The 23632-nt window shown below is 51.1% G+C and overlaps 1 protein-coding gene across 7 annotated transcripts in view; it reads left to right on the top strand.

Annotated features, from left to right (window-relative positions):
• Otof (otoferlin) overlaps positions 1-23632 on the top strand; it is a 101541-nt gene that overhangs the window by 39532 nt on the left and 38377 nt on the right. For 4 of the 7 annotated variants that reach the window (XM_052746064.1, XM_052746062.1, XM_052746061.1 and 1 more), the window contains exons 4-8: positions 4737-4836; positions 6475-6653; positions 19720-19793; positions 21020-21146; positions 21573-21627. In XM_052746064.1, coding sequence (XP_052602024.1) covers positions 4737-4836; positions 6475-6653; positions 19720-19793; positions 21020-21146; positions 21573-21627 — 535 coding nt within the window. Of the gene's footprint in view, positions 1-4736; positions 4837-6474; positions 6654-11983; positions 12029-19719; positions 19794-21019; positions 21147-21572; positions 21628-23632 lie in introns of all 7 variants that reach the window. The other 3 variants (XM_052746063.1, XM_052746059.1, XM_052746057.1) reach the window with 1 other exon arrangement.

Raw genomic sequence — 23632 nt, 5'->3', positions numbered from 1 at the left:
ACCAAAGAACTCCACCCAGAGCCTGTCCACAGATGTCAGAACCCCCAGGAGCCTTGGAGCTCGGCAGTAAAACCTTTACCGTGCAGAACGGGAAACCGAGGCTCAGAGGCACATGGAGGTCATATGAGAAGACTCTAGATGAGCTAGGATAGGATGTATGTCTTCTACCTCCTCTTCTAAACCTCTGTCACTCCCAGCAGAGCATATTATGTGATGGAGGAAACTGAGGAAGAGGTTGCTGAATCATTTACAGTGGAGGGTTCCAGAGCAGACAGGGAAATGCCGAGAGTTCCCATCAGGACTCCTGCTACAGACAAATCAAAGGATTTAGACATTTTAGGGAGCAATGGATAACCACACAGTGAATCTACCAAACGTTAATGCTCATTTCAGGTGTTCTTAAATGCCAAGAAGAGGGAAGACAAGAAAATGTGACCCCCTCACCTAACTGTGCCCTCCTTCTCCCCACCAAAGAGAAGGCAGGAAAGTCACATGGTGCCCAGGCCTAGCGAAGGAGGACTTAGAGACTGTCCAGGCCACTGTTGACCAAGACCTAGGATGGAAAAAGAGACAAGGGCCATCCCGATACAGGCCAACTTGGGAGTAAGGTACCTGGAGTTGAGTGGGGCTCGGGGCTTCCCACCTTAGAGTTAGGGCCAAAGAAAAGGCCGACCTGGTTCTACCCAGCGGTGTTAGGGGCTGCCAGGAAGTAGAGATATGGTGGAAAGGAGGAAATCGCCTGGTCAGGGACCATAAGGTCCGTAAGTGTGCTTGGCCACTCAGAACCAGGGCTTCCTCCAAGAAACCTGGGGCTTCCATGAAAATAGGACATTAGGATGAGATGTTATGCATCCCACATAGCCTCACCAGGACTTTAAGGGGCAATGGCTCCTTCCACCAAGGATGCCAGAGGTCCTGAATAATTCAGAAACGAGGAGTACAGTGGAAGCCGGACTGAGCCCAGGGCATTTGACACCAGCTCCCAGGGGAAGATGATAAATTATTGACAGGATTCTGGTGCCCGATTGCCGCTCTGTTATGGTCAGTCTGTGGACCCATTTGCCACCTGTGGCCTGCTCCCCACTGTCTACCTACCTGAGAGCCCTGGATTCTCCCAGGCTCCTCTGTGGGTCCCTCTTTCTAATGGGTGAGCTGCTCAGGCCGCATAAAGGATGTGGAGTCAGCCTGGGAAAACTGAGGCCCAGATAGTAGGTTCAGAACATTCTTTACAGTCCATTTCAAAAGTTATTATTTCTATGTTTTATTTATGTTTATTATTTGAGGAAAGGGGAGCTGTTAGTTACACACATACACACCACCACCACCACTCTCTGGGTGTGTGGTAAGTTCTTTGAGAGTGCAAGTTCCTAGTGTCCTAGCCCCACCTCACTCCAGTCACTAACAGGCCCTGGTTCTAGGCAGAACTTTAAGGATCGGGAACAACCTGGATCTGTTCCCAGAGCCCAGCTTACAGAGAGGACCAGCCCTGGCTGAACCGAGGGCTGCAGCATCTGGAGCTGTACCTCTCCGACGGCATCAGGGGAACTGGGTGGCATCGATGCCTTTGGGAGAAGGAAAAAAATCCCAAGACTTACAGAGGTTGCAGAACTAGACAGAATCATATAGCTGCCGGGTGCTGGAATCCCCCTGAGGGACTGCTTGGTGAAGTTACATCTGTCTGACTCCAGAGCCGAGCTCGTCCACTGTCTATCCCTCCTCCCTTAGGGAAGGACAGTTTGCGTGTCCACAGAGCTTGGCCCAGGAAGTAAGGAAATGGCGAGGGGTTTGCCAGAAGGTCGGTTTGCTGTGTGTTGTCAGCAGGGGTGAAGGGGCTAGCGGTGGCAACAGATTACAGTACTGATGTCACTGGCACCCTTGTGTCCGGAAGAGGCTTGAAAACCTGGCAGAGAGGTCATTTCGGGGATTCGTGCGGGCCAAGCTCTCCTCGCAAGCCTAGGCTCTCACAGACTGTAATGCACGAGAAATCTAGAAGACGTCAAGAGGCTCTCTGAACAGCTGCGGGGGAACGGCTCCCTCCTGCCCCCTGGGGGGCGTTTTGTCACATTGCAGCACCCAGGTAGATTCTACCAAGGGACCTTCCTTGACTATTCTTGGGCATCTAAGATTGAGAACAAATGTGCCCAAATCCCAACACTCAGCGGTTGACTGGTGGGGCTTAGTGGGGGTGATGGTAGCTTGAAGAGCCTGACAGGAAGGCTCGGAGTAGGGCAGAGATGCTGTCTGCCCCAAACAGTGGCAACAGCATCCCTTGGATGCTTGGAAGCGCACATGCCCAGGGCCCGCCCTCCCACCACCACCTCCTCCAGCCAGCAGGTGCTCTAGGACTCAGCAGATCCCTCTAGGGACTACACCATTAGAATATTGAGATGGGGGGTTCTATGAGCACTTGCACTGTGGAAATCGGTAAATGCTGCACGTTGGCAATGACAGTGGGTCTGTGAGGAGTCAGGGGTTCCCAGATTATGCCACTGATTTAGAACCGTAACAGTCGAGGCCTTCACAAAGCCAGGGCACTATTTCTTGTCCACTGCTGGCCGTTGTGATGACTCCAAGCTCAGTGCCCCGCCCCTTCTTTTTATAAAGAGAGAACTGAAACTCCCCAGCAATGGCTTGACATCTCCTGGGTCCCAGTCCAGCACTCGGGCCCTCCGTGTGCCTCCGCAAGCTGAGGAGAAGCCGAGAGGGAGCGAGGCTCTTCTACAGAGCTTCTCTGGGAAGAATCTAAAAGCCCAATTCAGCCTTAGTGTGGTGGACAGTTTGCCCTCCGAGAGATGGGAAACTCACCGAGGCTCTGAGTTTAGGAGGCAAACAGTTCATATTCATCCCTCTTAGGGCTGAATCCACCGTGTGCTCAACACAGCTGGGAGGACTGTGTGTGTGTGTGTGAGTACATACATACATACCGCCGGTTGTGGCGGCGCACGCCGGTAGGATTTGCTGAAGGAGGCAGAGGCAGGAGGATCACGAGTTTGAGGCCAGCCTGGGCTACACATTTTTAAATAAAAAATTTTTTTTAAAAAAAAGAATACATACATACCATGTGTATATGTGCACATGGGTATACAAATGTATGCCCCTCCCCTGCTCGTGTGTGTGTGTGTGTGTGTGTGTGTGTGTGTGTGTGTGTGTGAGAGAGAGAGAGAGAGAGAGAGAGAGAGAGAGAGAGAGAGAGAGAGAGAGAGAGAGAGAGAGATGAGCTCTAGGGACTCACCTATCTCCACAGAATTAGAGAATTAGAGACTAGCACCACAGCTCCTGACTGTTTTTTAAAAGACGGACACTGGGGATCTAAACTCAAGGCCTCATGCTTGCGAGGCAAACATTTCACTCACCGAACCATCTCCCTAGCCCCAGAATTAAAAAAAAAAATCAGTGTTCCCCTTCCGTAGCCCCTAGTATATTATAGGCAGGCAACCTATGTCGGAATTCATTGGCTAACTCATCTCACTCATATCTGTCATTAACTGGTTATGTCCCTGTCCCCTTTCCTGCCCACCTCCCTCCTCTGCAAACTCGCAGCAGCACGTGTCCCCCAGGTCCCTTCCAGGCTTCACATACTGTGTGTGCCTTGACGTCTTTTTGACTTCTGTAGAAACGGTGTATGTTTCTCCGTGGGTCCAGGTCAGTACCGTGTGAGGGCATCTTCCGGATGCCATCTTTCTGACATCCTGCTCTCTTCCCCCCGGCAACAGCCTTCCAGCTTCAGGGGGAGATGGGATCCAGCTCAGCATTTATGAGACACCCACTGCTGCTCATTCATAAATGCAATAGACGCGGGGGGGACTCTAGTGTACAGGAAACACCAAATGGAGGCTAGACACAGAACGTGCAGACTGCTTTGTAAGGCTGCGCAAGCAATGACGGGAACATAAGGTGGAGGGAGTGTGTGTTCGGGATGCACGGGACACTCGTGAAGCTGAAATCAGCTTAGCTTAGAAGAAAACCAAGACCGAGAAAGCTTAGGTGAGTTTCCCAGGGCAGATAGCACCCATGTAAGCATCAGAGCTGAGTTTCCGAGGCCAAGGCTGTGCCTCTCACCCAGTTCTGTATGCTTGTCCCTACTGTGCAGCCAAATTAAGGGGATTCTGAGGTCACAGGAGCCCCTGCCCACCAGGAGCTTACCAGTTGCAAATGTGGGATGGATGGAGGACTGGTGTTGATCAGAGTAGAGGCCTCTACCCCAGTCAGGAAGTGGAGGGAAGGGGTGCTTATGTAGCTGGGAGGCTGGGCTATCGTTTACAGGCTGTTGCTCCCTTAACTAGCATGACCCAGGGTTCAGTCTCCAACACACACACACACACACACACACACACACACACACACACACACTGCCATCACCATCATCATCATCATCATCATCAGGAGTCTCAGTGCCTCCCTACCACCTTCCATTATGGGTTCTGGAAGCTTCCACACTGCAGGGGACCAGCTGCAATCCCAATGCTAAATTCCCTGTCTCTATCTGTGGACATCATTTAGAGTTCTTTCTTCTCCCAAGTTTTCCAGGGGGAGCCGACCACATATATCCAACCATCCCCACTTGTAAAGGGGTCAGGGACCCTCACAGACATGCTGTCCTGGCCAGGCCAGCCATGGTTTCCGGGCTACTCCAATCCCAGCCCGGGGTCCTCACAATTGCCCGTGTCTCCTTGCCAGCCAGACACTGACATCAGCCTTGCTCCTCATTCTGGCAACATCTCCTCTGTAATTCACAGACTAATCGGGACCTTCCGCATGGTGCTGCAGAAGGTGGTGGAGGAAAACCGTGTCGAAGTGACGGATACGCTGATTGATGACAATAATGCTATCATCAAGGTAGGTATGCCAAGGAGTCCTTGGAGTCGTCTCCCGTCACCCAGGCACCGGAGGGCCTGCTGCATACCTAGATCACAGAAGATGGTCTAGAGCATTCTCTCTCAACCTTCCTCATGCTGCCACCCTTTAAGGCAGTTCCTCATGCTGTGGTGACCCCCGACTATAAAATTTTGTTGCTGCTTCATAACTGTCATTTTGCTAGTTATGAATCACAATGCAAATATCTGTGTTTTCCAATGGTCTTAGTTAGGCAAGTCCTGTGAGTCATTCAACAGCCCCCAAAGGGGTCACAACCCACAGGCTGAGAACCACTGGTCTAGAGTATGCTCCATGATTGACAAGGCAGGCAGCTGGAGGACATCAGGGAGACTCTGCCTGAGCCATTTGGTAGGAAGGCTGGTGCTGGAGTCCCTGTATGTAGTATGGCTGGGTCCATCCCATGTGGATACCCAGTCTTTCCAACGGGGATAGTGCTAGGTAAGGAGGATGCCATCTCCTCCCTACTGATGTGTTTTTTCCATTCGGGTCCAGCTCAGGAATGAATTCGGGGTGCCTCTTATCATCGAATGGCTGGATTGAGCCTCGCCAGCCCTTCCAAGGCAGTAGCCTCCATTGTACATATGATGTGGCTCCTCCCTGGCCAGTGGTCCAGCGAGGATCAGGATCTGATTTTTCTGCTCCGTTTGTCCATTTCCGCTCAAGTCAGCGTGGGCGTGCATGAACTAGTCTTACCCAGTCCACCCTTCAGTGTCAGTCCCAACAAAAGGAGATGGGAGAGCCCTTGATGCCCAGCCCCCCGGGCTCTGCTCTGTCTCCTAAAGCTCCTCTGGAGCCACTCACAAGCAGCTGGCATGGGGGTAAGGAGCCTGACCCTTGGGTATGACTCTTGGTTAGGCCTCTATTACATCTGCAAAGGGCACAAAAGCATATTGGCCTCACTGCATTGCTCTAAGGGGTCAAAGGGCATATAAAGAAAGAAAGTGCTTGACTGCTGGATGATGTACAAATAGCTTTTTATCTCCTACCTCAGTTTTACTCCATGCAAATTAGGGCTGTACCTTCCAGACATGTTCCCTCCACCCGGGTTCTGTGTAGCATCTGGACCCAGATGTGGCACTCCACTTTCTCCAGAAGAAAAGCCCAAGGCAACTCCCCCAGACCCCCTTCTCTAGCTTGCAGGGGCGGAGTCAGAGGAGTTGGAAGAAATGCTGACTGTACCAGGCTGAGGGACACCCAGGACTGGGTCTTCTCTGAGAAGACCAGCTCAACTGGTTTCATCACTTTGCCAAGGAGACCCCCTTGTGCCTGTACACAGCCCACGTTCAGAGGATGAGGAAGTGACCTGTATGTGGGGAGACACCGAATGATTCTATACTGAGGACCCAAAGACCTCACACCCAGGCTTAGGCCTAGAGATCAAGGACAGCCACTTGACTTGGGACACCTGGGAAGAGGAGGGCCAAGGACAAGAGGACCTCGTGTATCAGTCTTACTCGGCCTTTTTTTTTTCTCATCTACAAACTGAGGCAGGAAGGTCCTCACCTAGTCTTCATAGGGAGGGAATGTGCCTCCCAGCTGCCCCAGGTACCAGGGGACTGCTACCGTCAACCCGGCTGCTCACTGTCCCTCTCCCTTCAGACCAGCATAAGCATGGAGGTCCGGTACCAGGCCGCAGATGGCTCTGTGGGCTCCTGGGATGATGGAGACTTCCTAGGAGACGAATCTCTTCAGGAGGAGAAGGACAGCCAGGAGACCGATGGACTGCTACCTGGCTCACGGCCCAGCACCAGAACACCCGGCGAGAAGAGTTTTCGCAGGTAAGAGGTGGACCCCTCTGGCTGGGAAGCAGGCACCAGGAGCTGGTGCTCTGGAAGGCCCTCCAGGCCTGGCTGGGCTCACAGTGTGGGGCTGAGTTGCTATAGAGATATTGAAGGGTTGGTAAGATGTTCTCACCATCTCTCACCCAGCTCCCCACCCAAGAGCATGCGGGAGGCTCTAGTCAGAATGAGAGGCCAGGCCTGCTTCAGTCCTGAGAGACGGAATTCTACATAAGGGGGAGGCTGGAGCTCCTGTCTTCATCAGAGAAATGGGAAAAGGAGACAGGGGAGGCCTTGGTTTCTCTGGTCTAAGACCTAACAGTGCCAACCAGACCCAGGCAGCCTGACCCCTTCCTTGGCCCAGTGAAAAGATCACTAAGAGAGAGGCCTTCTGTTGCCAGAGTGAGGCTAACAGTCCTGGTCAGGATCTGGCCACCCTCCGTTGAGAAAAAATTGTCTAAAGCGAGAAATCCACGGGAGTCTGCTAAAGGAATATTAGGGAATTTATTAGGATAAATTGAGGAAATACACTCACAAATACAGAACTGAGTAGACAGCTGAAGTCATCCTCTGATCTGACCAGGAGCTAGTCCACCTGGCAGTTCGGTCACACCAGGAGGCAGGCAACAGGGAGAAGAGGCCTTGTGACCCCTCTCCTTTTCCTTTTAAGATATCAGAGACAACAGCAAGAAGCACTGTCTCCTTCGGGCCCCATAGCCCAAGGTCATGGGCAGAGCAAATACCCCTCCATTTGTCCAGGCTTTTCTGTGTCTAAGATTCACATCCCACAAATGCTGCCACTTACAAATGACAGAGGGCTTTGACCAGGCCTCACCTCCCCATGCGTAGTACTTTTACCAGATACAAAATGCAATTACGTTACTCAAATCTCAGGGGTCAAAACTGAAGCTAGCAGAATATCCCTGGATACCTAGGATGCTGAGAGCAGCATGTAAGATGCTTGAGACCTGTGCCTAGAGGTCTGGGGTGTGTTTTGAGAACAAGGGTCCCCCATGTCACTGCAAGCTTCTCCCCCAACTTTCCTTCCCAGGTAAGGTATATTCAGCCTGTGATGGAAACCACACAGACTCCCAGTTAGTGAAATGGAATTAAAGGGCTCTTGTCCGACCACCTCCCATCACCAGCTAGCCTCCCAAACACGAGTTTAAATAAACACCCAGGACTGCATGCATGCTTCAGGCCAGCCACATCCCCCGCCACACAAATATCAGGTCCTTTAGTATAAATAAGCCCAAGCCTGAGTGCCAGCAAGTCCCATAACTTCTCTCACCCTATCTACACATCTGTGAAATGGGAGCCATAGCCACAAGCCCTGCTCCAACCACCATCCTGACGATGATCCACGGGAATACCAGAGGTTGTCAATGAAGAGCCACGTATTACACGTGGAAGGGCTGATGACCTAGAAGTTCTTCACCCTGGACAGGGCCAAATGTCAGGAACAGGTTTAGAAATGTAAGAGGAAAATCAGAGACTGGATAGTATGTGAGGGACCTAACTCAATGGCCACCACCTGTCACCATCAGCCAGTACTACATGAAGAGCTGTGTAGGGCTGGTTCAAGGGGAGTTCTGAGAAGCAGGGCCACCCACTGTAGAGAAAGGAATGGTGATCTGCATCAGGAAAGCTAGCTCCATCAGGTTGACCCCGACTGCCCTCATCAGCTGGGTAACTCTGACATGTCACCAATCTTCTCTGGGTCAACAACAAATAAATGAGTTCAGAAAGTAGACATGCTGACCCCCCTCCTTTCTGACCTCCAGCGGGGCTCAGGAGACTCAGGGGCAGCCATGAAAACAGCTCCCCCAGGAATCCTTGGTGGCTGAGGGGCTGCCTGCCCCAAACAGGCAGCAGAGGATGGACAGCTGATGTGACTCTGATAAAACAAGATGCGAAGGGTACTTCTCAGACCCTCAGAGTCCTGGTCCAGGAAGGCAGAGCTAAGAGGACCACCCAAAGCCTCACTGCACAGCATCCTGGGGTTCTCTCCTCTCCCCACCTCCCTGGACCTTTCCCATCTTAGGGACTGGGAATTGGGCAAGCGCAACAGAAGCCCCAGAACTCCTGGCTTTCAGTGGGTGCCACCACCCTGGTTGAAGGAGCGTGTGAGGGCATACTATTTCCCCAGCTGCCACCTGGAGCCGCCAGCCTAGGCGTGACATCACCTTTGAGATGGATGTTACCACATTCCCCTCTCCTCTGGACCTAGCCTTGGGGCTGGCAGGACTCTCTCTGTTCATGTCTTAATCTCTCCTGGGCCCTGATCCATCATATGCCATCTGAGTTTCTCCGCCCACCAGGTTCTCGGCCAGCGTTGTCTCTCCAGACTCCATGCTACCTTGACTCCAACTGTTTCTCCTCTAAGCACTACCTGACCTGGTCTGGGCTTTGTTACCAATCTGGTTCTTGTCCCACCCTGTGCAAAGGGCTCTACCAGTGCTGCCCACTGGGGGTTCAGCTATCCTGAGCAAGAACAGAAATACCTACTCACCCCCCACCCACCCCCCACGCCACACACACACACACACACACACACACACACACACATGTCCCTGCTGTGAGAAAGGAATGAATTACTAACTTCATGAGCATTTCCACTCTCAAGAACATAGAATCAATATTCCAAACTCTCAGTCTCAGGACAGAGGGGGAATCTTGAAAAACATGTGTACACACACACACACACACACACACACACACACACACACACACACACACTTGCATACATTTGCAATGCACACACATTCTTTGCATGGTACCAGGGAGTTCCATGCCACCAGACATCAGCCTCTGCTGTTGAACTGTCTCTAGGAGTCACATCTTACAAAGGAGCATCAGCTTCAGTTGTGTGGCTATACAACACAGCCTTTCGCTTTCCCAAGATCTTCTGTGCTCTGAGGCTATCTCATCTTCTCTACGTCTCCTAACCTCACCAGCTTCCACACACAGCCCACCTTCTGCTCCCCAGGCCCCCCTGGTGTCCCTGGGGATGTCTAGGTAATTACTATGTCATTCTTTTATGGGTAGTTTGTGACCGACACCATTCTTCTTGTCCCGCCTATGGGCATCCTTCCACTCCAGTGGAAACCTGTAGAACCAGGAAGCCCTTCCTGTGTCTGGAGCAGAGAGGAGTTGGCCAGGTGGGCACAGTAGGGGCTCTGAGAAAGAGGGACATGTGTGCACTAAGGGGTGTGCAGAAGTGTGTGCATGGTGCAGTACACACTGCCTCATCCTCAGATGCTACTTCGTTGGTTCTCATGGGCCCCAAAGAGCTAGGCAACCCTTCCCTGCCTCCCTTCACCAGGCTGGGATTCAGTGCTACCATGGCTGCCAAGGAGCCGGAGGACCAGTCACAGCCATGCTGAGATTTAGGAGTGAAGTGGTCCTTAGGATACTCCTGTCCTGTCCAGACACTCTACCTGAGGTTAGGGCTCCCACCCTCAGCCCAAGGCCGAGTAACCAAGTGAGGCCTAGTGCCTAGATCTCCACAGGCCTTCGTGGTCCCAGGAGGGCATTATTGTTCTCCCTCCTGACTGTGGATGCTTTTATCAGTTCAGGGAGCGGTGGGGACGGAGCTAAGGAAGGGGAATTGTTCAATGAGGCTGAAAGGCCCCTCAGAAGAGAATGCCAAGAAGTGGGATTTATGCAACCGGCAGGAAGAACCAAGAGTACCATGTGGGCACTAGAAGGAAACCCAGACTTATCTGGAGCTTCCCGGGAGGTTCTAGGGCAATGCAGGCAGGTGAGGTCACTGCTTGCCGGCGGAGTGACAGAGGGCAGCCTGAGCCTTCACAACTTCCCATAAGAAGCAGGTGACGGTGAAGATGGCCACTGTCACGGGATGACAGCTCGATCCCATGGGCGCCTGCTGAAGGGCTAAGGCCCAGCTTTGCAGCGATTGTTTCTAAGGATGGGCCCAGCAGTAGCGGTGGATGTAGTAAAATCACGATGGAATTCTTTCTTCACATAAACAGCCTTTTCCTCACTCTATTTCCACTCAGAGAGTGTGGGCCTGTGATAGCCTTGAGGTCTGGAGGATGGAAGGAGGGGAGAAAGCAGAAGTCACCCTATATCCTCGTAGATAGGATGCCTCTTGACTTCAGAACAAATCTGGGGTGGGGGGGGAGAAAGAGAGCATATCCCAGTTCCCAGTTACCGTTCAGTACCAGTTACACACACCTATTGACCCTTGCCCAACCCCAGGCCACACACCTCTCTTTAGTAGTCCATAGCAGTGATTGACATATTGCTCAGGGTCACAGAATGAAAACAGAAAGAAAATCCTTCCCTTATAACCTGGATTGTCCAGTCAGGGAAAAAAAAAAGGCAACTCTCCTAAGACAAATGTGAGGATGGAAACCAGAAATCTTGAATGGAGTCGTAGTTCCCAAATAGCCTGTAGGAACCCTTGCTCCATGGAAGCAGGCCCCAGTAGCCCTTGGGGGTTCCTAACAGTGGCCCTAGGATCAACTGAGCTGGCCTAGAACAGGGCAATGGAGAGAGACTCCCCTTCGCTCTCCCTGCTTTCTGCTCAGTGGTCCTGGCTGATCTAGGCAGCCAGAAACCTGGCAATTGTGGGTGTCTTTGAATTATAGACTAAATACTTGCCTAACACAAAAGCTAGCCAGCTGAATCTGGACTTCAGCTGTGAGTATGTATGGAGGCTTCCAGGCCTGAGCTATCAGGGTATGACCTCACCTGGGCAAGGTCCGAGCCAGGAGTGTGTGAGAGCAGAGAGGGAAAAATCATCATGCATATTCTCTTCCTTTTCTTCATTCTCATTCACTCAGCACTGGAGGGGTTTTGAGGGGACATTCCAGTTTCTGGAAACCTCTCTAAAGGAAGACGGGAATACGTCTCTCCTGCTCTGAGCCCTTTAGTGGTGGCTAGGTTACGGCACATTCCCCCATTTCCCCATCTTTCTTCTCAGTGGCTGGACGCCCCATCTTGTAGCTGTGCGGCCCCTCCCCTCAAACAGGCTCTGCCCACTGTGTCCCTGGACCACCCCACAGCATGGCCACCACACAGTCCTCGGAGGGGACCAAGGGAGGAAGTGAGGGAGGCGGAGATGTTGGGGACCCTCCAACTCTGGAGTCACCAGACCTCCCTCCTGGGATAGAGGAGATCGGCCGAACCTGGGGCCATGGCACTCCTCTACAGACGACTGACGGGGGTCCGTGGGATAGGGAGACCCCTGGGGAGGAAGACGGGGGTCAGCAGGGCCAGGGGCAAAGGCTGTGAGCATCTCTGGTCCACACCCTCTCATTCGAATCCCCTTGTCTCCTCATGTCTCCCCCCCCCCGACTCAGCAAAGGCAGAGAGAAGACCGAGGGAGGCAGAGATGACCAGCACAAGTAGGTGTCCCAGGCCAGGGCCAAACCAGTGGTGCTGGCACTCTGCCATGGGGCTCCAGGGGGGAGGGACGGGCCCAGAGGACCTAGGAGGAGCTGTCCTTCCTGGTGGAGCAGCAGGGGACGTGCAGGGTGAGGGAGGTCTTTCCACCAGACTACGGGGGAGAGAACGGGAGAGGGTGGTCAGAGCCAGGGAAGTGGCCGGACCTTTCCTTTCCACTCTGGGTTCCTGGAGGTGACGCTCCCTTCTTTTAGTGTCTTATTCCTCCGCTACTTCACTGACCAGCTCTCTGTACCTATAGATCAGGCCCTTAAGCATCCCGACGAGAGAGGATATAGCCAAAGTGTGGGGAACACGAGAAGCCGCCCTCCAGTCTAGGCAGGACTGGGCAGTTGGACAGACAGCCTTGGAGGTCCCAGGAAGACAAGGTCTCTAGGCACCATGTGGTTGCAGGGTGTAGCCAAAGCACAAAATCGCAGAGAGCCAAAGAGAGATTGCCACTCTCTATGACCCTCACAATCTCTATTCCACAGCAGGAAGGCATAAGGCTGTCTGATGGGCTGATCACAAGGGCCTACAAAGATCGGCAGCCTAAGGCGACAGGCTCGTAGGTTCCCCAAAGCCACACTGTCACCTGGAAACTCAAGTGTCACAGAAATTACAGTAGTTCAGGTCTCCAGGGCAGTACAAGGAGCCTCTGACCTTTGTGTATAGTGACCAGTGTCAGTTCCAGAGAACAAGACAGAGCTGGGCACAAACAAGAAATCTAACTTCCTACCCAGAGTTCACAGTGGCCCCAGGAAGCTGGAAAGCCCTGACTGTACTCAAAGCCAGTTAATTCTTCAAATGCGCTGGTGAATCTGCAAACCCAGAGACGTAGTCTTTGTTCCCACATATAGAAACTGAACTCAAGACACCAAGAGATTTGCTCAAAACTGCAGTCCCAATCAATACTTCAAACATCAGTTTACAGATGTGTCTATAGAGGTCTGAGCTGCTCCTCATGGACGTGTCTGCGCATGTAAAGATCCTGGGGAACCTGGAGCCTCGTCCACTCTGTTGCCCAAGTCATACTGAGTTCTAGTCATGCTTGTAATAACCGCACGAGTAATAACCGTGATACCAGGGCAACAGACGCAGCATGCTGTAGGGGGAGAGTGCCATGCAGAGAGATGGAGAGCTTCTGAGAAGGGTAGGGTGTGTGAGAGAGGGCGAGCCAGGGATCTGAATCCTCGTGTGGGTAAGAGGTGATGGGGGCGTTGAGCTGGGAACCTTTCTTAGTGAGAAGGCTCATGGCTCTAGGTTTCTCTGTGGCCCCTGAAATGTTTCTCCGTGGCTTCCCTAGGAGGCACAAGCCACCTACATTCTCTCCCTCAGGCGCTCTTTCTGAGATCATCAGGCTCCAGACCCCCTCCACCCTCCACTGGGGTAGCCGGGCCTCACAATGCAGGCACGGGGCAGATCCCTAGGACACGCTGCCTCCCTTGCCCTACTCCGTCTTGTTTCTCACTGTCCCATTACCGGATGAAATTAAATAAGCTAGGATGCAGTATTATTTTAATGTGTACCGGAATGGGGAATGGAATCTCTAGGATGCGATTAAGCAAATTGAAACTCTTTAGCCCGAGAAAAGAACACTGTGAGAAGAGCTTGCGGATTCTGACAACCGTGCCGCCAGGACGGCTGGTTTATCCTTGTGCAGGAGGGAGATCAGAGGAAACAGATGTAAGCTGTGAGAGGAAATGTAAGGTTTGACCCGGGAAAGAACGAAAGTGCTCTCCAGGAGCATGTGGGACTAGGGCATAGCTGCCATGGGGAGATGGGAAATCTACTCTGGAGATACTGTTTGCTGGGGCTTTGCAACAGAATTGGCAACCAGAAAGAAAGGAGGAGCCAGATCCCAGGCGTTCCTACGGTCAGGAGGAACAGTCGAGGGTCTGACATTCCCTCTGGGTCAGTCTGGGCCAGGCATGTAACTTAGTAGTAGAGTCCTTGCCCAGCCTGTGTGAGGTCTGGGACTGATTCTCCATCTCTGAAATAAATAAATAAATTAAGGACTGGAGAAATAGATAGCTCAAGGGTTAAGAGCACTGGCTGCTCTTCCAGAGGACCTAGGTTCAATTCCCAGCACCCACATGGCAGCTCACAACTATTCGCAGGGATCCAACACCCTCACACAGACATCCATGCAGGCAAAACACCAATGCTCATTAAATAATTTTAAAAGAATAAATAATAAATTAAAAAATGCACACATACATACATAAAAATTTAGGTCAGCCTGTCTTCACCCATACAGGAAGCTATTCAAAACAAACTGAAATTCAACACAGTTGAAAACACATTTAAAATTATAAAATTACCTGTTACTGCGGGGACATGTAGCATCTGTCCATATCTGAATATTCAGGAGATGGAAGCAGGAAGATTAGGAGTTCAAGGCCAGCTTGGTATTGAGTTAGAGGCTGTGTAAGCAATGACTGATGGGAAAATCTGGCCATATAAACAATGCAAAGAAACAGTATAGACCCTGCCTCTCATGGATAGTTTATGTATCCTGATTACCTGAGACATGAGTGGATAAGCCTTGACATTTCCAGCTGAAGGTACTTGTGGAGTAGAAGCCCTGGATGGACGGTGAGAGCTACAGTCTGTAGTTCATTTGTAGCCACACCCTTCTAAGTCACAGCTTCTAGAATAATCCATAGAGCAAACCAATGAAGCACTCAGGCCACTCGATTTCCCTCATTGAATGTCCCCAGGTCATAACGAATACGTAGCTTCCACCCTTGGGTCCTGTGTACATGGCACAGTCACAGTGACAGACTTCTGAGTTGAGTCACGGAACAAGGTGAGGGAATTGCTAGATACATAAAGGAAGGGGTTATAATGAACACGCCGATTTAAAAATCTTCTCTCTAGAGAACTGTCAGTCTAGATATATCATTCTGACCGCGGTGAACCCAGCCACTGGGCGTAAATGTGATTCTCTACCTTCACCTCCCCCACACTCCTAATTGTCAAGCTTTTCTGTCTGTCTGTATTTTTGTGTATGCGGGTTTTTGTTGATGTTTTTGTTTCATTACATTTATTTGTTTTTTGTTCATTTTATATGTGCATGTGCACCTGCCACGGCATGCACATGGAAGTCAGAGGACAGTCTGTGGTCCTCAGTTCTCCCCCTCCACCGTGGAGGTCCCAGGGATTGAACTCGGGTCATCAGGCTTGGTGGCAAGCTCTCTTACCCACTGTGCCAGCTCGCCAGCCCTTTTTTGCTATTGTTTGTTCATTTTTTTTTTTTTTTGTTAATAGGTCTCACTCAGCCCAGGACATCGCAGGCATGGATATGGTGCAGGTGCCAGGGTCATTTGTAGAATGGGGTGGCATTTAGAAAGAGTCCCTTGGAAAAGACGCTCATTCTCTTATTTCTCAAGCACACTGTGCCCATGAGTACAGACTCGCTTGGTTGGAGGTTTCTCCTCACAGAGCTGACTACTGGCTTGCTTCAGGGCCGGCTTCTCACTCCATCCCACCTTCTATGGTTGCAGAACCCCATTAGAAGAGATGCAGAATTTTAATTTCTAAAAGAGAAACTTGAATCACAAGTTAAAAATCTGTCTCCAGTATAAATTGATAATCTTTAAAGTGCCCTGATGAAACTAACTTTATTTTATTATTATTATTATTATTATTAGTAGTAGTAGTAGTAGTAGTAGTAGTAGTAGTAGTAGTAGTAGTAGTTGTTGTTATTGTTTTGTTTTGTTTTTTGAGACAGGGTTTCTCTGTAGCTTTGGAGCCTGTCCTGGACTAGCTCTGTAGACCAGGCTGGCCTCGAACTCACAAAGATCCGCCTGCCTCTGCCTCCCGAGTGCTGGGATTAAAGGTGTGCGCCACCACCACCCAGCCTAACTTTATTTTTTAAATTGTCCTTCTTTGCCCTTTGCCTGGAGAAGTCATGCGCTGCTTTCCTTACCAGCACAGTAGAAAGGGCCTTTTCTATAGTGACTTCCTGATGTGTCAATTGGGGAATCATGAAGTACAGTGATAGTAGCAATGACCACACCGTAGACCAACTAAAGATCAGTGTAGAAGGTACCAGAGGTGTGGAGCCTGGACCGAGAATGTGGGGATGGTGTCCATCATTGCGCACCTCTGTGCTTTCCATCAAGAAACAAACACACCATTTTGAGAGATCCCTAGGCACGTGGTGTTGCCAGTGAGCCTGCTTGCTTCAGTGGTCACATGATGCAGTCTTAGGAGGGGTGGGAGTCGGTCTTCTCCTTTGAATTTTTTTCGGGGTAAAGTAGAGGTGATTGGGTTTAAGTATGGTCATTAAAAGTCTCAATTTTTACTCCCCAAAATGTGCATTCTAAAGAATAAAGTGGCCCTTTCATTAAAAGGATCATAACTGTCTAAGAGTACCCCAGGTCTTGAACTTAAGTGGCTATACGGGACCAGCTTTAGAAAGTCATGCAGCCCTTCTGGGCTTCTGGCAGCCGCCCAGATTCCAGCCCCAGATGCAGAGCAGCTGGCTTCTCTAAGCAGGACCTCTCCTGACCCACATAGCACTCGGCGCTGCCATCACAGAACCTTCCCCCCCAGGGGTGGGGAGATTCTAGCTAGAGCAGGCTGCCATGGTGATGGCATCATGTAGGTCACACAGGCACAAGACTCGGACTCTAGGAATAGCCACCCTGCCCTTTAAGCCACTTGTTGGGGAGAAAGCCCCCCCGGGGTGTTTCGGGCTAAGCCAGGCAGGATGACCCCTTTCCCACCTTCGAACAACCGATTCTCATGAACTCACTGATCTGCTCCATGGCTTGTCACCAGCAATTTAACACTCATCACAGTCTCTTGCAAAATAATGTCGAGGCCTGGGTCATTTTTGAATGAAGGACTCTTTCTCAATGACATCCCATTCTGCAAATGACGCCGGTACCTAAGCCACAGCTGCAGTGGCCCTGCTGCCTTTCCCCGGTGTTCCTTTTGGTCCCAGTGGGTTCATGCTCAGAGAGGTCCTGATCACAGAGGCAGTGCAGCCAGGACAGTGGAACTCCCACAGGCCTGGGAGTCATGAACTTCAGGCTCCAGCCTCTACTGCTCCACGTACGACGGGTCACTGAGATGATTTTCTCCTCTGTGCTGCAGCTCTTCCCTGGCTGAGTGAAGAGATACCTATGCACGCCCTTCACAGTTGCTAGCTGGGTACGATGAGGAAACATGAGGAAAGCCACTGGGCCCACAATTCTTGTTCAAGAACTGGATCTCTTTTTGGCCACTTCATATAGTGTGTGTGTGTGTGTGTGTGTGTGTGTGTGTGTGTGTGTGTGTGAGAGAGAGACACAGAGAGGGAGAGAGGGAGAGATTTACTTCCCTTTAATGTAGCTCAGTGATAGAGTCCTTGCCCATCATGCAAGATCCAGGTTTAATTTCTACCAGTGGAGTATGATGGTGCATGCCTTTAATCCCAGCATTGGGAGGCCGAGACAGGAAGATCAGGAGTTCAAGGCCAGCCTAGGCTATACAGCAAGTTTCAAGCCAGCCTAGGTGATATGAGACCCTATCTCAAAGTTTAAAAAAGGGGGGAGGGGGTTAGGGTACATCTAAGGAAGAAAAGAGGCCACCAGAACTGACGACCTTGGTTCCATCTCTGGTCCCACATGGTAGAAAAAGAGAGTCAATGCCCGAAGGTTGTCCTCTGACCTCCATCCATGAGCCATGGAACATGCATGTCTCCACACACTCTCTCTAAATAGATTAATAAATAATGTAATTTAAAAAATGTCTTAAATACTTTTTAACAAAACCAAAATCTAAAAAGGAAATAAAGTCCCAGACAGACTAAGCCTGGATCACAGCAAATACCCTTTGAAATTTGATCATCTTCATATCTATTTTGTGCTTCGAGTCAATAGTTAAGACTACAGAAATGGCGTTGGAAGTTGAGGGGCTTAGGGATATAACTCAGCGGACAATATGCTTCTCATGCCTGGCAACCCACCTGTAATCCTAACACTCCGGAGGACGAGACAGGGAGTCCCACGGAGCAAGCTGGCCAACTAGACTAGCCTGGTCATTGAGCTCTAGGTTCAGCGAGAGACCCTGTCTTGGTAAAGTGGAGAGCAGTTGAGAAAGACAGTATCAATGACTGGCCTCATATGTATGTGCACCCCTGTGATTCACACAGAGGTGAGCATGCATACCACATATGACAAAAAAAAAAGAGATTGCTAGTTGAGAGAATAGGAAACAAAGAAGATAACTTGAGCCAAATGATAATAACTTCAAAGACAGCAGCTTTCCTTCATAGGGTCCCTTCCTTCATTTTTAAACCCACAATACCAGAGGAAATGGACAAATCAGGGTTGCCCCCCCCCCTTCATCTGTTTCTAGCATATCAACGAACATATCCATGAGTTGACAACACATGAAAGGTCCCTGTCCACCCATCCACCACAGGACACAGACACGACTCCTTCTGTGTCTGGGTTTAAGATAGGGCCGGATTTTGGGCATGAGACTGATCCCCCAATCCCAGGAGGAGGGGTTTGAGGTGTCCAGGCCATTGTAGAGACAGAAAGGTTTTCTCCAACCTCACACTGTACAAGCCTGTAGAGCAAAAATCTGCGGGTCTTAGATACTGTTCCCAAGCTTCTGTCAGCTGAGGCTGACCCAATGGCAGGGGGCTTTGCTGGAAGCAGGTTAGGAATGGGACTGTGCCTACCCCCATGGGAGCCCGTAGCATGGCAGCCACACCCAGGAGGAGGAGAATGGGAAATGCAGGGAGTCAGGTGTCCCTCTTATACAATATGGATGGGGTAATGGAATACTACACTTACCCCCCACGGATCCTTTCCTGGCTCGGGGGACCTCAGGCTTGGCTGCAGGGACATCACTGAAGGGCTGTGGGGACCTCTAGCCCCTTCCTTCAGCCCCACTGACTGCAAGGCCCTCTGCCTTGGCACGTGGCCATACCACACCAGAGGAAGAGGTAGGAACTGTGGGGTCTGCCCTGGGTTCTAGGGGCTAGGTAGGAGGGTGGTGGTCGGCAGTAGGAAGGCATAGGCAGGGGGGGGGGAAATCAAGATCAGAGAAAGACCCTTTTCCCTGGGAACTAAAGAAATTCTGGTGCAGAGAACAGAATAAGACAAAGCTGATTCTCCGTCCCAAAGGCCCCCCGAGACCTGAATAGCTGGCTTCCATGGCTCCCACCTTATCTTCAGCCTCAGTCTGTCCCTCCGAGTCACCCAGACCTCCCTCTGTATCTGTTCTGATGCTGTCTCTGGGCGCCTGGCCTCTTTTCCGGTTAGCACTAGTTGGGGTACGTGGACAGGAAGAACGCTTAGGGACCTTGCAGATCTCAGAGCTCTGAGGAGACTGGGCCGAGGTCAGGCTGGGAAGCTTAAGACCCAGCCACAGTCCAGGCCACTTCCCTGGTCAGCTGGGATTCCCACCTGCTCCTCACTAACCTGAAGAAGGTGCCAGGGAGGAAGTGTCCTGTGTTCTATGTTCTTCAGGGCTCCTGGCCCCTAATTTGGAAGGTATCTTGGGAAAAGTCAGTCAGGCCCCGGGCTTCTATCTCCTTTTTCTCCGAGTTCCCCGGGGACTGTCTCTTGTGTGTTTGTGCTTTTCCTGCATGCGTCTATCCCTCCCCACCCCACCCCCACCTCACTCTGGGGTCCCCCTTTTACAGAGCGGGAAGGAGTGTGTTCTCGGCCATGAAACTTGGCAAGACTCGGTCCCACAAAGAGGAGCCCCAAAGACAAGGTAGGCAACGTGGTCCTGCCCACCATGCACACAACTCCGTCAGCCACTGTAATCATCTTTTAAACCCGCCCTAGGCTGGTCCCAAAGGGCCCTCCTTCCCCACCTCCCCATTGGCCACTCCCACAGCCATTTGGGCAGGACTCGGACTCCCTTTGGCTGGCCTGGAAAAAGGAGGCATAGGTTGTGGAACTTCTGCCCCGGGGGATCGGCTCCTCCCTACATTGAGTATTTAACTTCACAGGAGCCCAGAGACTTTTAATTAGCAGAGAGAGTGGCAAGGAAGCATGCTGGGCTGCACCAGGCAGCTACCAGCGGGCTTGTCTCTAGAGGGAGGGCACTGGGCCTGTAGAGCTATAGTAGTGACCCTCGTGCTTGGGTCTCTGCTAAGAAAGGAGGCTGGAAGGGTCTCTGACAGCTGTTTGGGAGGAGACAAGGACAGGTGGAAGATAAGGGGTACGTGGGGGGCGGGGAGCTATGTGTCGCCAACATCGAGGCTTTCCTATGTGTCCCATTGGCCCTAGAAAGCTCTTCCCTACCAGGTTTGGCTGCACTCTTCCTAGACAGAGGGTACAGCTGCCTGCCGAATCCCAAACCTACCATCTCTGGATGGCTTTTCCAAATCATTACTTCATCCCACTGGATTCCTACCCAGGAGGGCAGGCCTCTCCGTTAACAGTTAGCCCTTGTCCTGAGATGGATGTCGTAAGCTCAGGGTATTTTCTACTGTCTTCCACAAAGGACATTCAGAGCTTTGGAAAATGGACTTGAATAAGAGAATTACATTCGGATAAGATTACGAAAGAAAGTAAGACTAGACATAATGACAATGAAAACATCGTAAGAAGTAATGTCAGGTAGAGCCTGGCATGGCCGTGCCCATCTTCAATTCCGAGACTCAGGAGGCAAAAAAGGCAGCTGGGTCTCTGTGAGTTTGAAGCTAGCCTGGTCTACACAGAGGTCCAGCCTGGGCTACATAGTGAGACTCTGCCTTAGATAGATAGATAGATAGATAGATAGATAGATAGATAGATAGATAGATAGATGGATGGATGGATGGATGGATGGATGGATGGATGGATGGACAGACAGACAAATAAGAGAACAAGAATTGTATGGGTAGCAGCATTCTCAGTAAGTGCCAGCAAATAAACCTGAAATTTGGTTCTCCTTCCTAGGAGACCATCCCTAGCCCTGCATCCACCCACCCACTTACCCTTCTTCCCTAGATGAACCAGCCGTGCTGGAGATGGAGGACCTGGACCACTTGGCCATTCGGCTGGGGGACGGGCTGGATCCCGACTCGGTGTCTCTGGCCTCGGTCACCGCTCTCACCAGCAATGTCTCCAACAAGCGGTGAGTGGGCCAGAGGCCTGTAGCCCACCTGCCACAGTCCTTCCTACCAGGCAGGACCGACTTGTCAGGCTTGAGATTTGGGGGCAGAGAAATCGGGGTCCACGAGCAGCTTCTCCCAAGCCCTGCCCTTTCCTACTGTCCTTGGATGGCCTCTCGCCTGTCTTCAAGCCTGTAGAGGCAGAGTCCCCGAGCCCCTGAGGGTGGAGGGAAAACATAGAGCTGACCAGTCCACATGTGGCTCTGTTCACCCAATGGCCATCTCTCTGTCCCGCCTGCCTCTACTTAGTCCTCTCGTTAGTGCCAATGAGGACATCCACCCCCACCCCCAATTCTGTTGGCAGAATTGAGTGTTTGAAGACCACAATCTTGTCCCTCTGGCTTTTCCGTCCCTCACGTAGACCCCTGACAGTACATTCTCCTCCTCAGGTCTAAGCCAGACATTAAGATGGAGCCAAGTGCTGGGAGGCCCATGGATTACCAGGTGAGTGGACACCCGGATGTCTAGGTCTTACAGATTCTGCTGGAGTGGGGTGTTCCTGCCAGGTGTGAATGGTAGACTCGGAGGTAAGAACCAGGGGAGAGAGCATCACAAGCCGACTCTCAAAGCCGGCTTCTGCCTGGCTTTCTTAGACGTATCAAGGCAGGTGCAAAGACGAGGAAGAGTTGGAGGGTCTCTGCACTGCTCAAAGCTTCTTGAAGATTCTAAGGAAAGGGGAGCCTGGGAAAAACAAAAAGAAACACACACACACACTCAGACAGTTCAGGGACGAGCTGTTGGAGAATGGTGGGTATATTTTTAAGTTGTTCCAGTTTATTTTAATGCTGGAAGTAATTATCTCCAGACAGTAAGAATAGGAGTGATTTCCCCACTTCTTCTGTGTCTTGGTACTTAGATTAGTAGTTACTTGTTTCTAACTCTAAATTTTAAAAGGTCTGGCCAGGAGGGTTGTGGGTGTAGCCACAGCACAGGCAGAACACGGGCTAAGCATCATTGGGGTGGGGTGGGGTGCCAACCCAGACCTCAGTGGCCTCCACTTTGCAGGCCCAGACCCTCAGTCCTGGCTCTTCTCCCAGCCTGAGATACAGAGTTTAACAGAATGGCTCACAATAGACAGGTGTACAAGCCGGAAACACCTAGGCCTCATGTACAAAATGAGGAGAAAGGCAAGAGGAAGCGTCTCTCAAGACAGGCCCAGGGACCCACCATGACTCCAGACTGCCCCTAAGAAGTAACAGGACCAGTTATAGGTCAGAAACTGATGTGAGTTCAGCCTTATTTTCCACGCCTATTTCCCAAGCCCCGTGCTCACTACCTTTATGCATAGACAACCCCACCTCACCTCCCTCAGGTAATGATACAAAGGGCTAAATGGCACCCACCGTCTACTTTTCATATGCCCAGTCACGTTTCCCAAGGATTCGCCTTGACTCCCTTAATGCCTCCTTTGGTTTGTTTCTATCCAGTAATCATTTTTCTCTGGTGTTTAAAAAATAGCTCCACGTGGCATGTCACATGGTGCCACCCTGAAATTATAGACAACCTCAAGCCTTTAGAGTCCCTTGGAGGTTTGGGATCGTGGTCCCCTGACCTATCAAAACCCAAACACAATGTCCTGAGGCATTAGTGGATTTCTCGGGGAGACTGAAACCTGGGGAGAGGGGGTTGCTTCTGTGTGCTGGGATCAGGGAAATCCACATAGATACCATGCCGGGGGCCTGCTGTGCAAAAGCATGTGAACTCGTTGTTCATACAATTTATTATTGTAAAGACTTATTCCAAGCCAGGCACTGTGCTAGGGGCTGAATGTGTGTTTCCATGGAGATGATGCCCTTCTTGCAACCATCTGAATGTAATTTTTTTTACTGCATTTTTACAGTAAGAACTGGAACCAAGAAAGTTAGGGGGTCATGGGTCCCAGGTAAATCAAGGCTGGAGCCAGGGTTCAGAATGACAGCAGTCAGAGCCCCTTGTTCTCTGTAGTGAGGCTTCTGGAGAGTGTTCCCTTCTGGTCTCTCTTAGCTCAACACTTACTTCTTCCTCCCAAGCTGCTTCTTGCCGGGGACTTTTATGTCCCAGGCCAGATAGTTTTCCCTCCAAAGTCTTTTAGACCTGAGTTGAACCAGTTACCCCATTTTACCCGGCAGCACTGTGTGTCTCCCGACAGGTCCATTCACAGCTCACCTGCATGTATTTATCCACTGTGCGAGAGGGAGCGAGGAGGATTCAGATGCAAAATATTTTTACTCCTGATATAAACCCGACAGTGACTTCTCTCCTCTGGGGAACTTGGCTGCCATTTATCAGTAAGAGCAGAGGACACTGGAGAGATGAGAGGGAGCCTGGCAGAACTCAGGTCCAGGTGGGATCCTGAGAGTCAGAACCATTGTGAAGGACAGATACCGACCGAAGGAGGCCTCTGGGAAGAGACACCAGTGTGCTGTATACCATGGATAATTTAGACAGATGGAACATTCAAATCCTTTCC

Source organism: Peromyscus californicus, unplaced genomic scaffold, assembly GCF_007827085.1.
Source record: "Peromyscus californicus insignis strain IS unplaced genomic scaffold, ASM782708v3 Scaffold_1__1_contigs__length_55948999, whole genome shotgun sequence".
In the NCBI taxonomy this organism is placed as follows: Eukaryota; Metazoa; Chordata; class Mammalia; order Rodentia; family Cricetidae; genus Peromyscus; species Peromyscus californicus.
The sequence above is the reverse complement of the archived record's forward strand: the minus strand, read 5'-3'. Positions and strand labels throughout refer to the sequence as shown.